Source organism: Muscardinus avellanarius, assembly GCF_963383645.1.
Source record: "Muscardinus avellanarius genome assembly, chromosome: 18".
Taxonomy (NCBI): Eukaryota; Metazoa; Chordata; class Mammalia; order Rodentia; family Gliridae; genus Muscardinus; species Muscardinus avellanarius.
Window position 1 is genome coordinate 24,875,553 of NC_137804.1, and position 18,932 is coordinate 24,894,484.

Consider the following 18,932-nt stretch of genomic DNA (forward strand, 5'->3'; position numbering starts at 1 on the left):
CATGCCCAGCATTTTTTAAATGTTTTATTGGTGCATTGTAGTCACACGTCTTAATGGAGTATGAGCTGGTAGAGGTATACATGCACACATCACACATTTAGCCTTCCAATTCCCACCTCATTCCCTCCCTCCTCCTTCCTTCTCATGTTTGACTTAGTGATTGACTTTTTTGTGAAATTTATTATTTTATATAAGCATGAAAGTATTATATATCCTGGAGGATTTTTATAATTATAATTCTATTAGGACTCCCCTTCTTGGTATGAGGGATTGAATACAGGGGCATTCTATTAAAAGCCACACCCCAGCCCCCTCCCAGCTAATTCAATTTGGCTCCCTCTGTCCCACACTTCTAGATGATTCCCATTCATGACCTAACATGCCTTCTTACATGCTTCCTTCCACCCTGTGCTCACCTAATCACACATGAACACATCCATATATACAATATGCACATTTATGGGGATTGGCGAAACTTTTAAAGACGAAATTATTAAAAATAACTGACCCTTTATTCAACAGTCGTACAGAAACCCATGAAATTCCTATTATTCTACTTTATCCTCTCTTGTGTGTGGTACCTGGGACTGAACCCAGGGGCGGTCTACCTCTGAGTCACGTCCCCAGCCCTAGTTTTTTTATTCTTTATTTTGAAACAGGGTCTTACTACGTTGCGAAGGGTCTCCCTAAGCAGCTGAGGCTGGCTGCATACCTGCAATCCTCCTCTCAGCCTCCCAAGTACTGGGATTACAAGCATTCGCCACCACTCCTACCCCAGCTAATTTATTTTTTAAATGTCATATTATAGACAATTTTTAAACTATACATCCTTCTTTTAGTACTGTGCACAAAAGATATGGAAAAAAAATTCCCTAAATCCTCACAAACTACCCCCCCTTTTTTTGAGGTGCTGGTGTTGAACCCAGAGCTCAGCTCTATTAGGCAAGTGCTCTGCAACTAAGCAACAGCCTCAGTCCCCAAATACCTGTTTTTTTAATCATTTAACATGTATAATTTTCTTTTCTTTTTTGTGGTACCAGGGATTGAACAACCTAGGGTTATCCTTCCTCCAAACTATACTCCCAGGCCTATTTAATTTTTATTTCTACTCATTTATTCATTTATTTATTTATTTGTTTATTTATTTTTGTGGCACTGGGGATGGAACCCAGGGGCATTGTTCCTCCAAGCTACACCCCCAGCCCTATTTTTTAGTCCTCTTTTTATGTATGGAACAGGATCTCACTGAGTTGTGAAGGACCTCAGTAAGTAGCTGAGGCTGTCTGTGAACTGCAATCCTCCAGTCTCCACCTCCTCAATGCTGGGATTACAAGCGTGCGCCACCACGCTCGGCCTATTTTATTTTTATTTTGAAACACAGTCTCACTAGGTTGATGAGAGTCTCACTACTTGCTGAGGCTGTTCTCAAACTGCAATCCTCCTGTCTCAGCCTCCCAAGTACTAGGTTCATAGGCATGCACCTCCACGCACAGCTTACATGTATAATTTTATATCCTTACTATAAATGTATTAATTAAATTGTATTGTTTTGCATTTATTCACTCTGTAAATGGATTATATCATACAAGATATGCAATTTGCTTAAGTTAATCTTTAAGATTTATCTTGATATATGAGTTTGTTTTCACAGCAGCATACTAATTTTTCTATTTTCTACTTTACTTAGAATTTTAATTTTGCTTACTTTTCTTTTCATCCTATTTCTTTATGTAATCCCTGAATTTAATCAAAGCCCTTTTAAAATGAACAGATTACTTATACAATTATTGGTTACACAGTTACATGCCTCTTCAGCTTTAGTTCATGAATTGTGTTCATAGATTTCCTAAGAGTAAATGAATTTTGTATTCTTGGAATAAATTCTACTTTGCTGTTTATTCTAGTTTTATTTCTGAATTTAATTTACTAGTTCTTAATTAGAATTTTCATCTATTATCTTACCAAAATTACTTGTAAAGTTTTCTTTTTGTGTGATATATATATATATATATATATATATATATATATATATATAGTGTGGGGGGGTGGTACTGGGGTTCCTGGAAGCCCTTCTACCTCTGGGCTACACTCCCAGACCTATTTTATATTTTTATTTGGAAACGGGGTCTCTTAAGCCAGCGCGGCTGGCTCCGAACCAGCGCAATCCTCCTGTCTCCGCCTCCCAAGTGCGGGGATTACAAGCGTGCGCCACCACGCCCGGCTTGTATGTTATATTTTTATCAGATTTTGGCGTTGATGATATGCTTTATTTTTTCTTTTTTCTTGTTTTTGGTACTGGGGATTACACCCAGGGGCATTCTACCTCCAAGATATACCTCCAACCCTTTTTATTTTATTTTGAAACAGGGTCTCAGTAAATTGCTTCAGCTGTTCTAAACTTGAGATGCTCCTGTCTCAGCCAAGAGCTGGGATTACAGACATGTGTCACCATGCCTGGCTTCTACTGCATTTTTCCCCCCTCAGTACTGGGGATGGAACCCAGAGGCATTCTAACTTCAAGCTACACTCCCAGAGCCATATTTTTATTTATTTATTTATTATTTATTATTATTTTTTTCTTTTTTGCGGGTCTGGGGATGGAACCCAATGGCATTCAACCTCCAAGCTACAACCCCTGCCCTATTTTTTATTCTTTATTTTGAAACAGGGTCTCACTATGTTGTGGAGATCCTCATTAAGAAGCTGAGGCTGCCCATGAACCGTGATCCTCCTGTCTCAGCCTCCGGAATGCTGGGATTACAAGCGTGCACCACCACCCCTGGCTCCAGCCCTATTTTTTATTCTTTAGTTTGAAACAGGGTCTCACTGAGTTGCAAAGGGCCTCACTAAGTAGCTGAGGCTGTCTGCAAATTTCGATCTTCCCCACTCACCCTCCCAAATTCTGGGATTACAAGCGCGTGCCATCATGTCCGGCGTTCTACGGCATTTTCTGAACAAATGTTCCTCAAATATAGATGAAGAAGAAAAGTAGGAAAGAATTTGGAAAGAGTTACATTCTATAAAGGCTACCACTCTAGAAATCTGCATATATGCTAACATATTAAAGGCTCTGCTTATCTCAGAATAAGTATTTCCTAAATATATTTGAGTACTTTATTCTTTATTCATTTATCAATTAGTACCTAAAAATTGGGGGGGAGGAATGCAAGCCAAGATGACAGACAATCCTTGTAAAAAAAAAAAAAAAAAAAGGCAGTATAATCAAATTTTCATCTCTGTGAGCTACAACTAGGGCTGCATTTACTGAGCTCAATTTACTGTTTGTTGAATGACTGGGTATTAGCAGCGTACTATGGCAACAGCAAATATAGTACTGTCCAGTGCAGCTGCTGTTCCTGGTCTACAAGATTGAGTTACATAAATTGAGTGCTCTTAATAAGGAGAGATCAATATTTTGCATCAAAATTCAACCTTTCCTTTGTGTTTTATAACTATAAATGAAAATTCCTAAGACTTTGGCCCTACACAAATTCAAGTATCAAAACCTAATTTCTATCCAGGCATGGTGGTACATGCCTCCTCTAATCTCAGTATCTGAGAGAATGAGACAGAAGTATCACAGGTTGGAGACTAGCCTCAGCAACTTAGCAAGACCTCATTCAAAACAAAAAATAAAAAGAGCTGTGGGTATAGCTCAGGGTTACAAGGTTCCTGGGTTCACTCCTCAACACACACACACACACACACACACACACACACACACACACCCTTAACTTACTGTGGAAGCCAATAAAAGTCAGTAAAAGTACTATTACTGTTGAAACACCAGTGAAAGTAGATACTACACAATTGCACAAACATACACACATCAGCATATCACCACTATCACTATCACACCTACATCTATTGTGCAAAATATCAGAGCCTCGTGACTTAGTGTATCTGCAGATCAGAGGACAATCAAAAGGAGAAGCCTGACAAACTGTTCCAATGTCCACATTAAACTACGACATTGGAAACCTGCAGCTTTCATCTCTATCCATTTAATTTCGTGACACGGCTGCATCATCATAAAGTAGATGCTGACCTAGGTAGTGTCAGGAAGCATCCAAATTATAAAAATAAGGATCAATCTATCTTCAATTAGCTAGAGAAGTTCCAATTTCAAAAATTTTGAGATGTGAAATTTTATTTCACGGTTGCAATAGACACTATCAGCTGCCAACCCTCACAGCCTATCCTTTCTTGGTAATAGAACTGATTTTGTTTGGGCTAACAATGCATACACAGCCTATAGAGATAAAGCAAAATTAAATCAGTGCACAGATATGATGCTGTATTTAGATAGCTTTTACAAGCAGGTAAAGAGAATGTCATGTTTTATAACATTAAGTGTCAAAATAAATAATCTCAAGAAAATAAGAGGAAGAACGGATCCATGCCCGTACCTTTCCGTGTATTCTCCGTCACATCGACCCCAAACTGGATAATGTCACCAGATAGGATTTCACATGGTGGACTTTCTTCAGAGCCTCGACTCAGTCTCTGACTATTTATAAAGGTACCATTACTACTTTTAGTGTCTTGGAGATAAAACTGAAAGAAAGAAAAAAAGAAAAGCCAAAGATGAACAGTAGTCATTCCAAATCTGTCTTAAAAAGAACAAAAGTGCTCCCAACTTTGCAAACTACTTTTAGTTGGATTTTCTTGCATTAATTCAAACTCATTTCATCTAATGTTCAACTTAGGAAATTAAAGCCCTAAAACTGATTATTTAAATCCAACTAGTCAGAACAGTGCAACTTCTTTGGAAACCAGTTTGTTAGATCCTCAAGATGTTAAAACATAAAGTTTGCATATGACCCAACAATTCCACTCCTAAGTATTTATCCAAGAGGACTCAAAATATATGCCCTCACAAAAATTTGTACACAGATGTTCATAGCAGCATAGAAATGACCCAAATATTCACCAACTGAAAAGTGAATAAATGTGGTTTATATCCATTACTATTTGGCAATATAAAGGACTGAGGTATTGATATATACTGTGGCACAGATGGACCTTAAAACATTACAGAATTTTTTTTAAAAGCCAGTGACAAAAGACCATATATTATTATTATTATTATTATTATTATTATTATTATTTTCTTTTTTTGGTGGTAGTGGTACTGGGGTTCCTGGAAGCCCTTCTACCTCTGGGCTACACACCAAGACCTATTTTTATATTTTTATTTGGAAACAGGGTCTCTTAAGCCAGAGTAAGCGGCTGGCTTCGAACCTGCGCGATCCTCCTGTCTCCGCCTCCCAAGCGCGGGGATTACAAAGCGTGCGCCACCATGCCCAGCTCCGTATATTATTTTTAAATGAAACATTCAGAATATGCATACCCATAAGGACAAAAGATACATTAGCAGTTGCAGGGGACTATGTTGGCAGGGGAATGGGGCAAAAGATTTCTCTTTGGGGTGATGAAAGTTTTCTAAAATTAGTGGCAATGGTTGTATAGTTCTTTAAATATACTAGAACTCACTGAACTGTACACTTTAAAAGGTAGGTGCAAGAAGCCAATCTATGTATCCCCTATCAAGGTTAAGGGATACTAGAAACATTTAGGATCACACACTACTGACTTAAAAAAAAAAAAGCGTGCCACCTCTCTTTTTGTATTTTTTGACCCTACTTAATGTAGCAACATCATTTTCACTGAATTTGCTTCTAAAGGAAGAATGGGGGAAAAAAAAAGACCCTAATATATAATAAAATATACTGTATGCCATCAGGTCCTTATTTAGCCTTAACATTAAAACTATAACATGATATTATTACTTATAAATAAGCAAAGTGAGACTTACAGATGTTAAATATCTTTCCAAACGTTACAGTTAGGAAACACAATAATCAAGGGTTCAAATAATATAATTAAAAGGACCATTCCTGCCATTACTTAACATTGATCTTCATGTTTCATTTTATCTTTCACGCTTCCCACAAGCACTCTTCAAAATGAAACATAATGAAGTCTAAGTGATTTGCAGAAAATGTGAAAATAACATTTCATTTAATTAATTTTTGGGTGGCAATTTATATGGCCCGATGGCCATCTATAAATGACTTATTCCCTATTCACAATTCAAAACAGACCAACAGTTACTTTGTCTAGTACTTTATATACTTAATTGCAGACCATTAAGTAAAGAAAATCGTGTTGATATATTACTAGTCCATTTTTAGGCCTTAACACTTTGGGAGGGGGGGTGCTGGGAATGGAACCCAAGGGCATTCTACCTCCGAGCTACTCTCCTAGCCTGAGTTTTTATTCTTTATTTATTCATTTATTTTTTGTGGTACTAGAGGTGGAACCCAGGGGCTTTTCTACCTCCAGGCTATACTCCCAGACCTATTTTTTATACTTTATTTGGAAACAGGGTCTCACTAAGTAGCTGAGGCTGGCTTTGAACCTGTGCGATCCTCCTGTCTCAGCCTCCCAAGCACTGGGATTACAAGTGTGCGCCACCACACCCAGCTTATTCTTTATTTTTGAAACAGGGTCTCATTAAGTTGCAAAGGGCCTCACTAAGTGGCTGAGGCTGTTCATGAACTGCTATCCTCCCGTCTCAGCCTCCCAAATGTTGGGATTACAAGTGTGCACCACCACGCTCAGCTCAGGCCTTAACATTTCACACCAGCAAGATAAGCACAGGCAATTCTGTTAAATAAAAATATTTAACCTCAAAATGGTTGTGCAGTAGAATTAACTACATAAAAGCACTATTTTTGTCTTGTTTTTAAACAAATATATTCTTGGAAAATGTAGCAATAACTAGATTCTGGGTTAGTTATTTTCAGCAATGTGTGCCTGAGCAAGTCAAATAAGGGGATTATACAAGATTTATAGTAGTTTTCAGGCCTTGAATAATGATCCACTAGTAGGTTAAGTCATTTCAGTGGATTGCAACTAACTTAAAAATAAAAGAAATTGAATAGAAATAGAATATATGAAATAAGGATCAGTACTGCTTAGCAAAACTCTGTTAAAAAAACAAATAATAAGACTGACCGTGGTGGCGCACGCTTGTAATCTCAGTACTTGGGAGCCTGAGACCAGAGGATCATGGTCCTCAGATAGCCTCAGTTATTAGTGAGGCCCTCCACAAGTTATACCCTATTTCAAAATCAAGACTAAAAAATAGGCTAGGGATGTAGCTCAGAGGTTAGAATGCCCCTGGGTTCAATACCCAGTTCTGCAAGAAAAGAATAGAAAAGAAAAAAGAAAAGAAAAGCAGCCAGGCACTGTGGTGCATGCTTCTAACCCCAGTACTTGGGAGGCTGAGATAGGAGGACCACAGGTTTGAGGACAGCCTCAGCAAGTAGTGACTCTCAGCAGCCTAGTGAGACCCTGTTTCAAAACCAAAAAATAAAAAGAGCTGAGAGTGTAGCTCGGAGGTAGAATGCCCCTTGTTCAATAGTACCACAAAAAGATAACAATAAAAATGTGTATATGTAAATATATCAACACCTCATTTGTTTAGCTCCTACATAACTCTTAAAATGAAACCAATTTTCGAATTAAAAAATATAAATCATTATGGACTCAGGTTTTTTCATTCTGACGTATCTATATTACTGTCCAAAGAACATCACGGTACTTTGGCCTCCACTGAAACTTGAACATATCATTTTCACTAGTTGCTTATTCCTCCCCTGCTGTCACCTGATGTTTTTCAAATACTTTAAAATTCAATCCAGCCGGGCGTGGCGGCGCACGCTTGTCATCCCCGCGCTTGGGAGGCGGAGACAGGAGGATCGCCAGGTTTGAAGCCAGCCGCGCTGGCTTGAGACCCTGTTTCCAAATAAAAAAGTATAAAATAGGTCTGGGAGTGTAGCCCGGAGGTAGAAGGGCTTCCAGGAAGCCCAGTACCACCACATACACACACACACACACACACACACAGTCCGGGCGTGGTGGCGCACGCTTGTAATCCTCATGCTTGGGAGGCGGAGACAGGAGGATCGCGCAGGTTCGAGCCAGCCTCGCTGGCTTAAGAGACCCTGTTTCCAAATAAAAATAAAAAAATAGGTCTGGGAGTATAGCCCGGAGGTAGAAGGGCTTCCAGGAACCCCAGTACCACACACAAAAAATCAATCCACAGTCCTAACCACTAAAGCCTAAAGAGTCCTACAGGACTAGCTCCTGGTTCCTCTGTTCATGACTCCCACTCTTTTCTTTCCTTATCCCTCTCAGTCACACTAACCTTCACTAATGATCTTGACTCTCTGCACTTGTGTGTAGATTACATTTAGTTCCCTGTAGAAATACCTGCCTTTAGCTGTTCTGAAAGGCTGATACTAAAAAATAATAGTTTTATACCTTGAGTGTGGTGGGGGTAGGAGTGGTAATGAGCACTGAACCCAGGGTATTCTTCCTGAAGTACACCCCCATCCCTTTTAAACATTTTTGGTTTGAAACAGGGTCTCTCTAGGTTGCTGAGAGTTTCATTACGTTGCTGAGACTAGTCTTGAACCTGTGATCCTCCTGTCTCAGCCTCCCAAGTACTAGGATTAGAGGCATGCACCGCCCACCATACTTGGCTTTGGTTGTGTCCCTTCTATAAAACAATGTTATAAAATTCAAACTGTATAGAGGTCGGTTCTACTTGCTGTCCGTGTGGTTCCTAAAGGTACTAAGCTATCGACGGTTTGCAAGGCACTATGCTTACAGTCCCTGGATGTATTTCTAGGAACTTCTAGGAATTTCAATTAGTACTTTATCACTGTCAAAACAGTATCTTCTCCTTTGGGCAAATAAGTGTTCTATTAGACTTTCTTCATCCCCCCTTGAAAATTTGGTTTTGATCAAGCTAAAAAAGGAAAAAAGAAAGAAAGAAAAAAGGATCTGTTGAAGCCTTAACTATCTTACTTTTCCAGTAGCTCAAGGAATGTCCTAACAACTGTAGTGTTTGCACTAGCCACCATTTCCTTTGATGTTGAGCAGGTGTGTAAGGAACATAAAAACCCTCTGTGGCTTGCAGCCAGAGCTCAACAGTACTTTCATTGTTTTCAGGCTATAATTCTTTGTTCAACTCCTAGCTTTCCCCTAAGTAAACTTTAAGCTCCCCCAAATCAGGCATTGGTGGAGGTCCTTAACAGAAAGATTTCCCTCTGACCCAGTTGTTTTCCTTTGTCTTTTGCTGATTAATGACACAGGAATAGCATTACACAGGTTGCATAATTTGTTCTCTGGCTCTAAAAAGTTCCTGCTGTACATTAGGTCACTTCATAAACACATGCATTTTGCATTACTTTGAACTTTGCTACAATGTATAAATACTTTCATTTTCACTATAATGATATACAACTTCTTTCTGGATTGACAGGCATTGCAATATCCAAACACCAACAGGTGAACTAAAGCTTCAGAACATGTACAAAACATAGTGGACATGCCATAGGTCACTGAGAACGCAGTCCATATAGGGGAGTTTTTAAACATGAATTCTATTATGTGGAACAAATTCTATGTAGATGGCAGAATGCAACACAGATCTCTAATCTACCTTAATTACCCCCTAAAATCAAACAGAATTAGTCTGAGATGAAACCAAAATCCCATGGACAACATTTACAATACAAGTAGGTAATACAGTGTCCACACAAACGCCAAAATATAAGCGAGCAGGGGAAACTACCAATAGCTACAGAGCCGCGCAGAATCAGTATTTATGCAGGAGGACGTGTGCAGAAGCAATGGTGGCATCTGAGACCTGAGAACACCAAAACACGCACTAAAATATTCACTGGAAGCCGGGCGTGGTGGCGCACGCTTGTAATCCCAGCATTTGGGAGCCTGAGACAGGAGGATTGCGGTTCACGGACAGCCTCGGGTACTTAGTGAGGCCTCCGCAACTTAGAGAGACCCTGTTTCAAAATAAAGAATAAAAAATAGGGCAGGGGGTGTAGCTCAGAGGTCGAATGCCTCTTGGTTCCATCCCCAGCCTGACCAAAAAAAAAAAAAAAACCACTGGATAATATAGAGAATATAGAGGACAATATGAGAAGAGAAGCTAAAAACAAAAAGGACTAGCTCAATCTAATAAGAAGTTAGTTTAAGGTGAAGTGTGAAAAATTATAAGTTTGAGTTATATAATTTCCCCCCCTGGTGCATGAGGTGAGCCCAAGGTCTTCACGATGCTGGGCCAGGCACGATACTCAGTCACATCCCCGGTCCCTAGGTAAAATCTTAAAAGCTGCCTACCAACCAATGTTAAGAGTGGAACTAAAATTGAGCAGAGCAGGAACAAAATAGTCCAGATGAAAGTGGCTAAGAGGAAAGGGGCAACAATACTTTGAATATTTTACAAAAACAACAGAAGAGGGAGCTCTGAATTAGAAGTTATTCCGAACCATAACCCCCTTTATAAAATAGAGGAAAATTAATTTCATATAAAAGTGAGCAAGAAGAAAGTATCACGGTCACATCCTATAACAGTTATTTTAAAAAAAGAAAGAAAAAGGGGCAGAATGACATTTTACAGGTAATGAAGACAGACCTTGGAAACAACTCAAAATTGTAAACCACTTCAAAACAAGTTTAAAGAAATTAGGAAAATAACTGAAAACAGAAGAAATATTAATTAATCACAATCATAAAACTTTAGAAAAGGTGAGACTAAAAAAAATAGAAATAAGAGAAAAAGAATATTTTATAAATAATGAAGTAAAGCCAGAAGGAAAACAAGAGTGACCAACTCTAACAAATACTGCCCTGAGAAAAATAAAAAGAGGAAGACATTTTTTAAATAAAAAGAAATAAAGAGACATCAACAAAATGATCTAGGCAGTTCTCTTCTGCAACCACACAGAAACACTGAATATCAAGAAAATCATCAGAAGCAACTTCATTAGAACTCTAGAAAACATCAAAAGCTTACAGCAAATAAGTAAACACTGAAAACACGATAAAGACAACTTGAACTGGTAGAAAAGCTTTGTGACATCACTTACCCTTGTCCCATCCCCCTTTCCAGCACAAAAGAGGCCTTGAAGACAGCAGCATGCATTCCTAGTGTGGACCTGGGTTCCTGGTTCCAGAAGGAGCAGAGCAGACGGTAATCACAAATCACTGTCTCTTTTCACCTCTCTGGAGGTGACTTGAATGGCCAAACAAGGTTCTTATCTTTGTTTTGCCTGACTCAGTAACTATTTTTTCCCCAGAGTTGCCTCAAACCTAGTGCCCTAACATGAGTGACAGGCAGGCACTCTATTATGGAGCTAGATCCTCAGACCTTATTTTGCCTAACTCAGAACTCACCCAAGCTGGAAAAATGGCTGGAATTTGCCGAAGAGTGGCATTTACCCTAGGTGTTTCAGTTTAAGAAAAGCAACTAATGTAATACATCACATTAGTAGAAAGGGAGAAAACCCACACAAATCATCTCAACTTATGCAGAATGACATTTGACAGAATGTAACACCCTTTTATGATAAGGCACTCAGAAATTTAGGATTACAAGGAACTTGCTCAACATGAGAAAGAACATTTATGAAAAACCCACAGCTAACCTAATATGCAATGGTAAAGAATAAAAGCTTTCCCCCAAGATCAAGAACTAGACAAGAATGTCCAGTTTACTACTGCTATTCAACACTGTACTGAAGGTCTAGCCAGAGACAAGAAAAAGCAATAGAAGACATTCAAACTGGAAAGGAAGAAGCTATGTTTATTAACACATGACATGATACTGTAGATAGAAATTTCCATAGAACCCATAAGATCAACATTAGAGTTAATAAACTCAACAGTTGTAGCCTATACAATCAACAACTCTCTCGGGTTTTACCCTGTTGCCCAGGCTGGGCTCAAATGCGTGATATTCTGGCCTCAGCCTCTAGAGATCTTGGCAGTGCAGCCATGAGTCCCCATGCTCAACTTCTCAACATGATCTCTATCAAAATGCCAATAGCTGTTTTGCAGAAATGGAGGTAGATCCTCAAGTGAGAGAACCTGATAGGCAAAACTATCTTGAAATAAAATAACAAAGTTGGAGGCTGCATATTTCCTGAATCCAGAATTTACTACAGATCTAGAGAAATCAAATCAGGGTGGTTCTGGCCTAAGGAGAGACATATAGACCAATGAAGTAGAACTGAGACTTTGGAAATAAACACAACTACAGCCAAGTAAACTTCAACATAGTTGTCACGGCAATTCAATGGAGAAAGGACAGTCTCTTCAACAATGCTGCTGGGAAAGTAGAGAGCCACAGGTAAAAGAAGAAAGCTGGACCAGAGCTCACACTATATACAAAAAATTAACTCAAAGTAAATGAAGGACCGAAGTATAAAGCTAAAAACCATTAAGATTCGGTTCTATCATTATTTCCTCAACTCTTTTTTTCTGTCCCTTTCTCTCTCTCCTTCTGGGATTACCATAACCATAATACATGCTTTGTATACTTTTTATGTGTATGTGATACTGAGAATTGGACTCGGGCATTCTACCTCTGAGCCATACCCCCAGTCCTCTATTTTTTATTCTTTATTTTGAAACAGGGTCTCACTAAATTGCAGAGGGCATCACTAAGTAGCTGAGGCTGGCCTCGAACCTGTTGATCCTCCTGTCTTAGTCTCCCATGTATTGGGACTGCAAACTTGTGCCACTATGCCCAGCTAGCTGCTATACTGTCTATAATTTCTCTCTGTCCACTGATATTCTACTACTAGTTCAGGCATTATTCTGATTTTTCACCCAGGGTTTCCTTCAGCTATTTGAGCATATTTAAGATAAAGTTTGCCAGGCGTGGTGGCGCATGTTTGTAATCCCAGCATTCAGGAGAGAGAGACGGGAGAATTGCGGTTTGCGGACAGCCTCAGCTACTACTTAGTGAGGCCCTTCACAACTCAATGAGACCCTGTTTCAAATATAAAAAGGACTAAAAATTAGGGCTGGAGGTGTAGCTCAGAGACAGAATCCTCCTGGGCTCCATCCCCAGCACAGCCAAAAAAAAAAAAAAAAAAAAAGATAAAAGTTTTCATGTAGTAAGTGCAATGGGGTGGGGAGACAAAGTCCACTGACTGGCCTTCCCCAAGGAGTTCCCACTCTTGCCCTCCTACCCCAGTGAATGAGCCATATGTTCCTGTTCTTTTGTATGCCCTTTAATTTCTTGTTGAGAACTGAACATTTTGACTATTGCAAAATGATAACTCTGGAAATTAGGCTCCTCTCTCCCCAGGAGCTGCTGTTTGTTATTTGATGAAGAGGGCAACATCCAGTTTTTAGTATCTTTCTAAATTATTTTTTGCAAGGACTAAATTTGCATTATGTGGTCACTGAAGTCTATTCTCTTACCTCCCCCAGGAGTGACCTATAACAGATTTCTTTAAATGCCTAAATCCAGTAAGAAAAGATACAGGGCTGAGGGGGATTTCTTCACTCTAAATCCCCTTGTCTGATGCCAAGTAAACAACTTCAGCCTGAGGAGGTAGGGTAGGAGGGAAGACGGCAATGGCCAGCTTCTGTATGGCCCCTCAAGTCCCTAATGCCTACCCTGGGGACTAGCAAATCACAGCAGTAACACAGGCTTCTATCCCCGTGGCTGCTGCAAAACTGGGGAGTGAGAGATGGCAACCACTATGAAAAACACAAAACCGATTCCCCAAAACTTACCAGCCTCGTTCTTCTTCGAGTGTCTCCTGGGTACCACAAGGCTCGACTAGACTCCAGAATTCCAAAGCAGCTGCTCCAATTACGGCAGACCAGCTCAATAGTACTGTTGGTGAAGGAGCCAACTCCTAGAGCTTCCTACCTCAACAGTTTCCATGACGCCACTCCCATTAGTCATACTTCAACCTACAAATCTTTACTTGGGCCAAACCAAACAAGTTCTTAATCTAATACATACACACACATATATATATCACACACACATATATATACACACATACATATATATGTATATATATGCACATGCACACACACACACACAAAGTATGTGAGATTGAACCCAGAGGCATTCTACCTCCAAGCTACATTCCCAGCCCGATCTTATTTCTTACTTGGAAACAGGGTCTCACCAGGTTGCAGAAAGCTAGGCTAAGTTACTAAGGTTGGTTCTGAACCTGCGATCCTCTTATCTCAGCCTCCCAAGTACTGAGATTACAAGCATGTGCCGCTCTGCCCAGCTCCTAATCTATTATAATAGCTACCATTCCCTGGCTTCTGGCTATGTGCAGGTACTCGGCATGCATTATTTCTGACTTCACAATGTCTCTATCACATAGATATTACCACCATCTTTCATAGATTAAGAAACAGGCTCTGGTCGGTGTGGTGGCTTATAATCCCAGTACTTGGAAAGCTGAGGCAGGAGGATCACAGGTTCGCAGCCAACCTCAGCTACTTAATTTGTTTCAAAATAAAGATTAAAATAATAGTTAGAATGCCCCTTGGGTCCAATTCCCAGTACTGAAAAAGAAAAATAAGAAAGAAAAGAAAAGACAGACAGACAGAAACTAAAACTCTGGCATATTAAAACAGACTTCTATGATCTCATAGCTATTGAAGACTTGACACTATTATTTCTATTAAATGTCTACACTGCCTACCTTCCCTACTTAGACTAAATACTCTGGTCTTTGTGATAACCACTACCCTATGGAAATCTGGTCTTTGATTCCAATTTCTTATAAAATCCCACTTCACTCAGGAAGTTTTTCTAAAGCAACCAGAATAGGTACAGTAACTCCGCCATTAGGTCAAATCCTTTTGCCTTTAACATTTACTTGAAACCCATCCTGGAGAGACTGCACACCCACACAATATAGGCAGAATATACCCAGCAACCCCAAACCAAGAATAGATTAAGAACCTACAAATCAACATCCTGGGAGGTTGATGAGAAATGGCTAGGCAGAATCAGTTGCTAAGAAGGCACTTCTGAGTGAGGGTGGTAACTGGAATGAAAAGATGAGGAGGAGAAGGAACAGGCATTACAGTACATTAAAAATAGTGAAAGCCAGCACTAGAGGATAGCAAAAACCAAAGGAACAAGTGGAGAAACACAAGACACAATGACACTGTAAAGAGAGGGCCACGGTACTGGGCTAAGAAGTTGAGATTTCTTAAGATATAAGACACTATTGAAGAATTGGATGAAAATATTGTTTGAAGAGATCATCCTAACAGATCTGATGATCTAGCAGCGGTGTGTAGGATGAACTGCAGTGGGAGTTACTAGAAATAGGGAGACCCATGACTCGTTCACTTTTGCCACCAACAACTTAGATGTTTCTTAGACTGCTCATGTGTAGTCTTTATATGTATGCTCAGTATTAATTTCTTGATTTATGTAACTTTTCTGGCTTCCTGCCTAGCTAAGTACTGCCCATTTCAGAGGCTGAAATTTTTTAATTGTGCCACCAAAAGGGGGAAAAATAAATTTTATTCACAGGCTATAGGAAAGTATTTTGAAAATTGGTGAAATATTTCCACCAAAATGAAATCTCACAGGTATACTAAGTGAAACTAGAATAAATCTTGCCAAGTCAGGCAGGATAGTGCACACTTGTAATCCCAGTACTTGGGAGGCTGAGACAGGAGGATCACAGCTTCATGGCCAGCCTCAGCAACTTAGTGAGGCCCTCTGTAATTTAGTGAGACCCTTTCACTCTGTATGAAAGTCAACTCAAGATAGATCAAAGACCTAGAAATTAGCCATGCATGGTGGTGCACACTTGTAATCCCAGTACTTGGGAAGCTGAGACAGGAGGATCACAGGTTTGTGGCCAGCCTCAGCAACTTGTGAGGCCCTCTGAAACTTAGTGAGACCCTCTTTCACAATAAGGAACAAGCTGGGCGTGGTGGCACATGCTTGTAATCCCGCGCTTGGGAGGCTGAGACAGGAGGATCACACAGGTTCGAAGCCAGCCTCAGCTACTTAGTGAGGCTCTCAGCAACTTAGACCCTGATTCCAAATAAAAATATAAAATAGGTCTGGGAGTATAGACTGAAGTAGAAAAGTCCCTGGGTTCCGCCACCAGTACCGCCAAAAATATAAATAAATAAAATAAAGGGAATAAGCCAGGCATGGTGGCACTTGCTTGTAATCCCAGCATTTGGGAGGCTGAGACAGAAGGATTGTGGTTTGTAGACAGCCTCAGCTACTTAGTGAGGCCCTTTGCAACTCAGTGAGACCCTGTTTCAAATTAAACAATAAAAAAAAAAAATAAGGCTGTGGGTGTAGCTCAGAGGTAGAATGCCCCCGGGGTTCCATCCCCAGTACCGCATACACACATACACAAAAGGGAATAAAATAAGGCTGGGTGTATGGCTTTGAGGTAGAATGCCCCTGGGTTCAATTTCTAGACAACAGACAGACACACACACACACACACACACACACACACACACACACACACAGAAATTAAACCAGAAACTTTGCAATTACTACAAGAAAACATAGGACCAACCCTCCAAAACACAGGCACTGGTAGAGACTTCCTCATCAAGACCCAGAGAGCTCAGGAAATAAATCAATGAATGACAACAAATTCAAAAGCTTCTGCGCCACAAAGGGCACGATCAAAAGTATGAGGAAAGAGCCTACAAACTGGGAGAAAATCTTTCCCAGCTACTCATCTATTAAAGAACTAAAATCTAGGATATATAAGGAACAAAACCAGTCATGGTAGTACATGCTTGTAATCCCAGTACTTGGGAGGCTGAGACAGGAGGACCACAGGTTCGAGGACAGCCTCAGCTAGTGGCAGTTTGGAGGACAGCCTCAGCAATTTAGCAAGATCCTTAGCAACTTAACTGATATCCTCTTTCAAAATAAAAACTAAAATAGGTCTGGGGGTCTAACTAAGAGGTAGACCATCTTTGGGTTCAATGCCCAGTACCAAAACAAAAACAAACAAAACACCCGACAAAACAAAAACATCTTGGTCTTAACTCATGTGTCTCCATTTTTGCTGTTGTCGTTTGTTTTTTGTTTTTGTTTTTTTTTTTGGTTGCTGGGATTGAAACCAAGGGCATTTTACCTGTGAGCTACACATCCAGCCCTTTTGATTTTTTACTTTGAAACAGGGTCTCGCTAAATTGCTGAGGCTGGCCTTAAATCTGCAATCCTCCTGTTTCTGCCTCCCAAGTACTGGGATTACAGGTATATGCCACCATCTATCTATCTGTCTATCTGTCTCCGTTAATTAGTGATACTTAATTCCTAAGACATTCATCTCTCAAGGCTTTGTCAATTTAAACATTCACAGAAGATTTCTTTAAAAATTATAGTAAGTCTCCTTTGAAATAGAAAAGGGCCAGGCATGGTGGCATATGCCTGTAACCCCAACTATGTGGGAGGCTGAGGCAGGATGATCACAAGTTCAAGGCCAGCCTACGTAACTGAGCAAAATCCTGTCGCAAAATTAAAAAACAAATAAAGAAAAAAAAGGCTGGGGGGTGTACATCAGTGCTAGAGTATCTCTGAGCTCAATACCAAGAACAAGAAGGAGAGAGAGTGAAGAAAGAGGGGAGGGAGGCAACGTTTCTGAGGGCTATAAGTGAACAAATAGAAATACTAATCATGAAATTTGTAAAGCATTATCATTTTGACTGATATGGGGTATGACTTTTTTTTGTGGTACTGGAGGTGGAACCCAGAGGCTTTCTACCTACGGGCTATACTCCCAGACCCATTTTATATTTTTTTATTTGGAGACAGGGTCTCACTAAGTTGCTGAGAGCCTCACTAAGTAGCTGAGGCTGGCTTCAAACCTGTGTGATCCTCCTGTCTCAGCCTCCCAAGCACGGGGATTACAAGCGTGCGCCACCACACCAGGCTGGGGTATGACTATTTGGACTACAGAAAATGAGTCCCCTCCGGGGTTGAGTACAGCGGCGTAACACGAGGCTCCAATTTTCTGCTGCCGTGAGGTGCAGATGTTCAAGCACAGTCTACTCTCAACATGCCTCAGGACAAGCAGTGCTCCTAGGAAAGGCTCACCGGCTCTCTTAGATTTTTGAACTAAAATTTCAAAATAGAAGATATTACATCCAAATTCTTCTTCCATTTATTGCTTAAGTAGAGACTCTAAACATTTTTCCCTAGGAAACTTCTACAGCCAAAGTTGGAGAAGTTATAAAGTTTTCTTTTAAAAATATTGATTTTTTTTTGCCAGGTATGGTGGCGCACACTTGTAACCTCAGTGCTTGGGAGGCTGATACAGGAAGATCGCAGGTTCAAAGCCAGCCTCGCTACTTAGTGAGCCCCTCTACAACTTAGTGAGACCCTATTTCAAAAATAAAAACTAAGGAGCTGGGAGGTAGCTCAGTGGCAAAGTGCTTGCGCTGCAAGTGCAGCATCCTGGTTTTGACGCCCAGTTCCAAAAAAGACCTCTCAAAAAACAAAAACACTAAAATAGGGCTGATGGTATAGCCCCTCAGAGATAGAACGCCCCTGGATTCAATTCCTGATAAACACACACACACTGATTACAAGCATGTGCCACCAAGCCTGGCTCTATATAAAATTTTTAACTAAAGAAAGCAAGCTCAAACAAGAATTAATTATTCAAATACTGACTTAATGATATCACATAATTTATAAAAATCACTATCAGATTTTTGTTTTGTTTTGTTTGCGGTACTGAGGATGGAACCCAGGGGCATTCTACCTCCGAGCTACACCCCCAGCCCTATTTTTTATTCTTTATTTTGAAACAGGGTCTCACTGAGTTGCAAAGGGCCTCATTAAGTAGCTGAGACTGCGAACCACAATCCTCCTGTCTCAGCCTCCCAAATGCAGGGATTACAAGTGTGCGCCACCACGCCCAGCCATTATCAGTTTTTGAGTGCTTACCATAAGTTTGGATGAACTACTTTTCATGCATTTTTCCTCATTTACCCATTATAACAATCTTATTAGGCAACTGTTATATTTATTCAGATACTACAGATAAAGAAATTAGGGC

The 18,932-nt window shown here is 40.0% G+C and overlaps 1 protein-coding gene across 23 annotated transcripts in view; it reads right to left on the reverse strand.

Moving 5' to 3' along the window:
- Window positions 1–18,932, reverse strand: part of SLMAP (sarcolemma associated protein) — a gene marked incomplete at both ends in the record, with an annotated part of 160,510 nt that overhangs the window by 93,371 nt on the left and 48,207 nt on the right. For 20 of the 23 annotated variants that reach the window (XM_080715176.1, XM_080715171.1, XM_080715173.1 and 17 more), the window contains one exon: window positions 4,410–4,557. In XM_080715176.1, the coding sequence (XP_080571302.1) occupies window positions 4,410–4,557 (148 nt within the window). Of the gene's footprint in view, window positions 1–4,403; window positions 4,558–18,932 lie in introns of all 23 variants that reach the window. The other 3 variants (XM_080715189.1, XM_080715180.1, XM_080715169.1) reach the window with 1 other exon arrangement.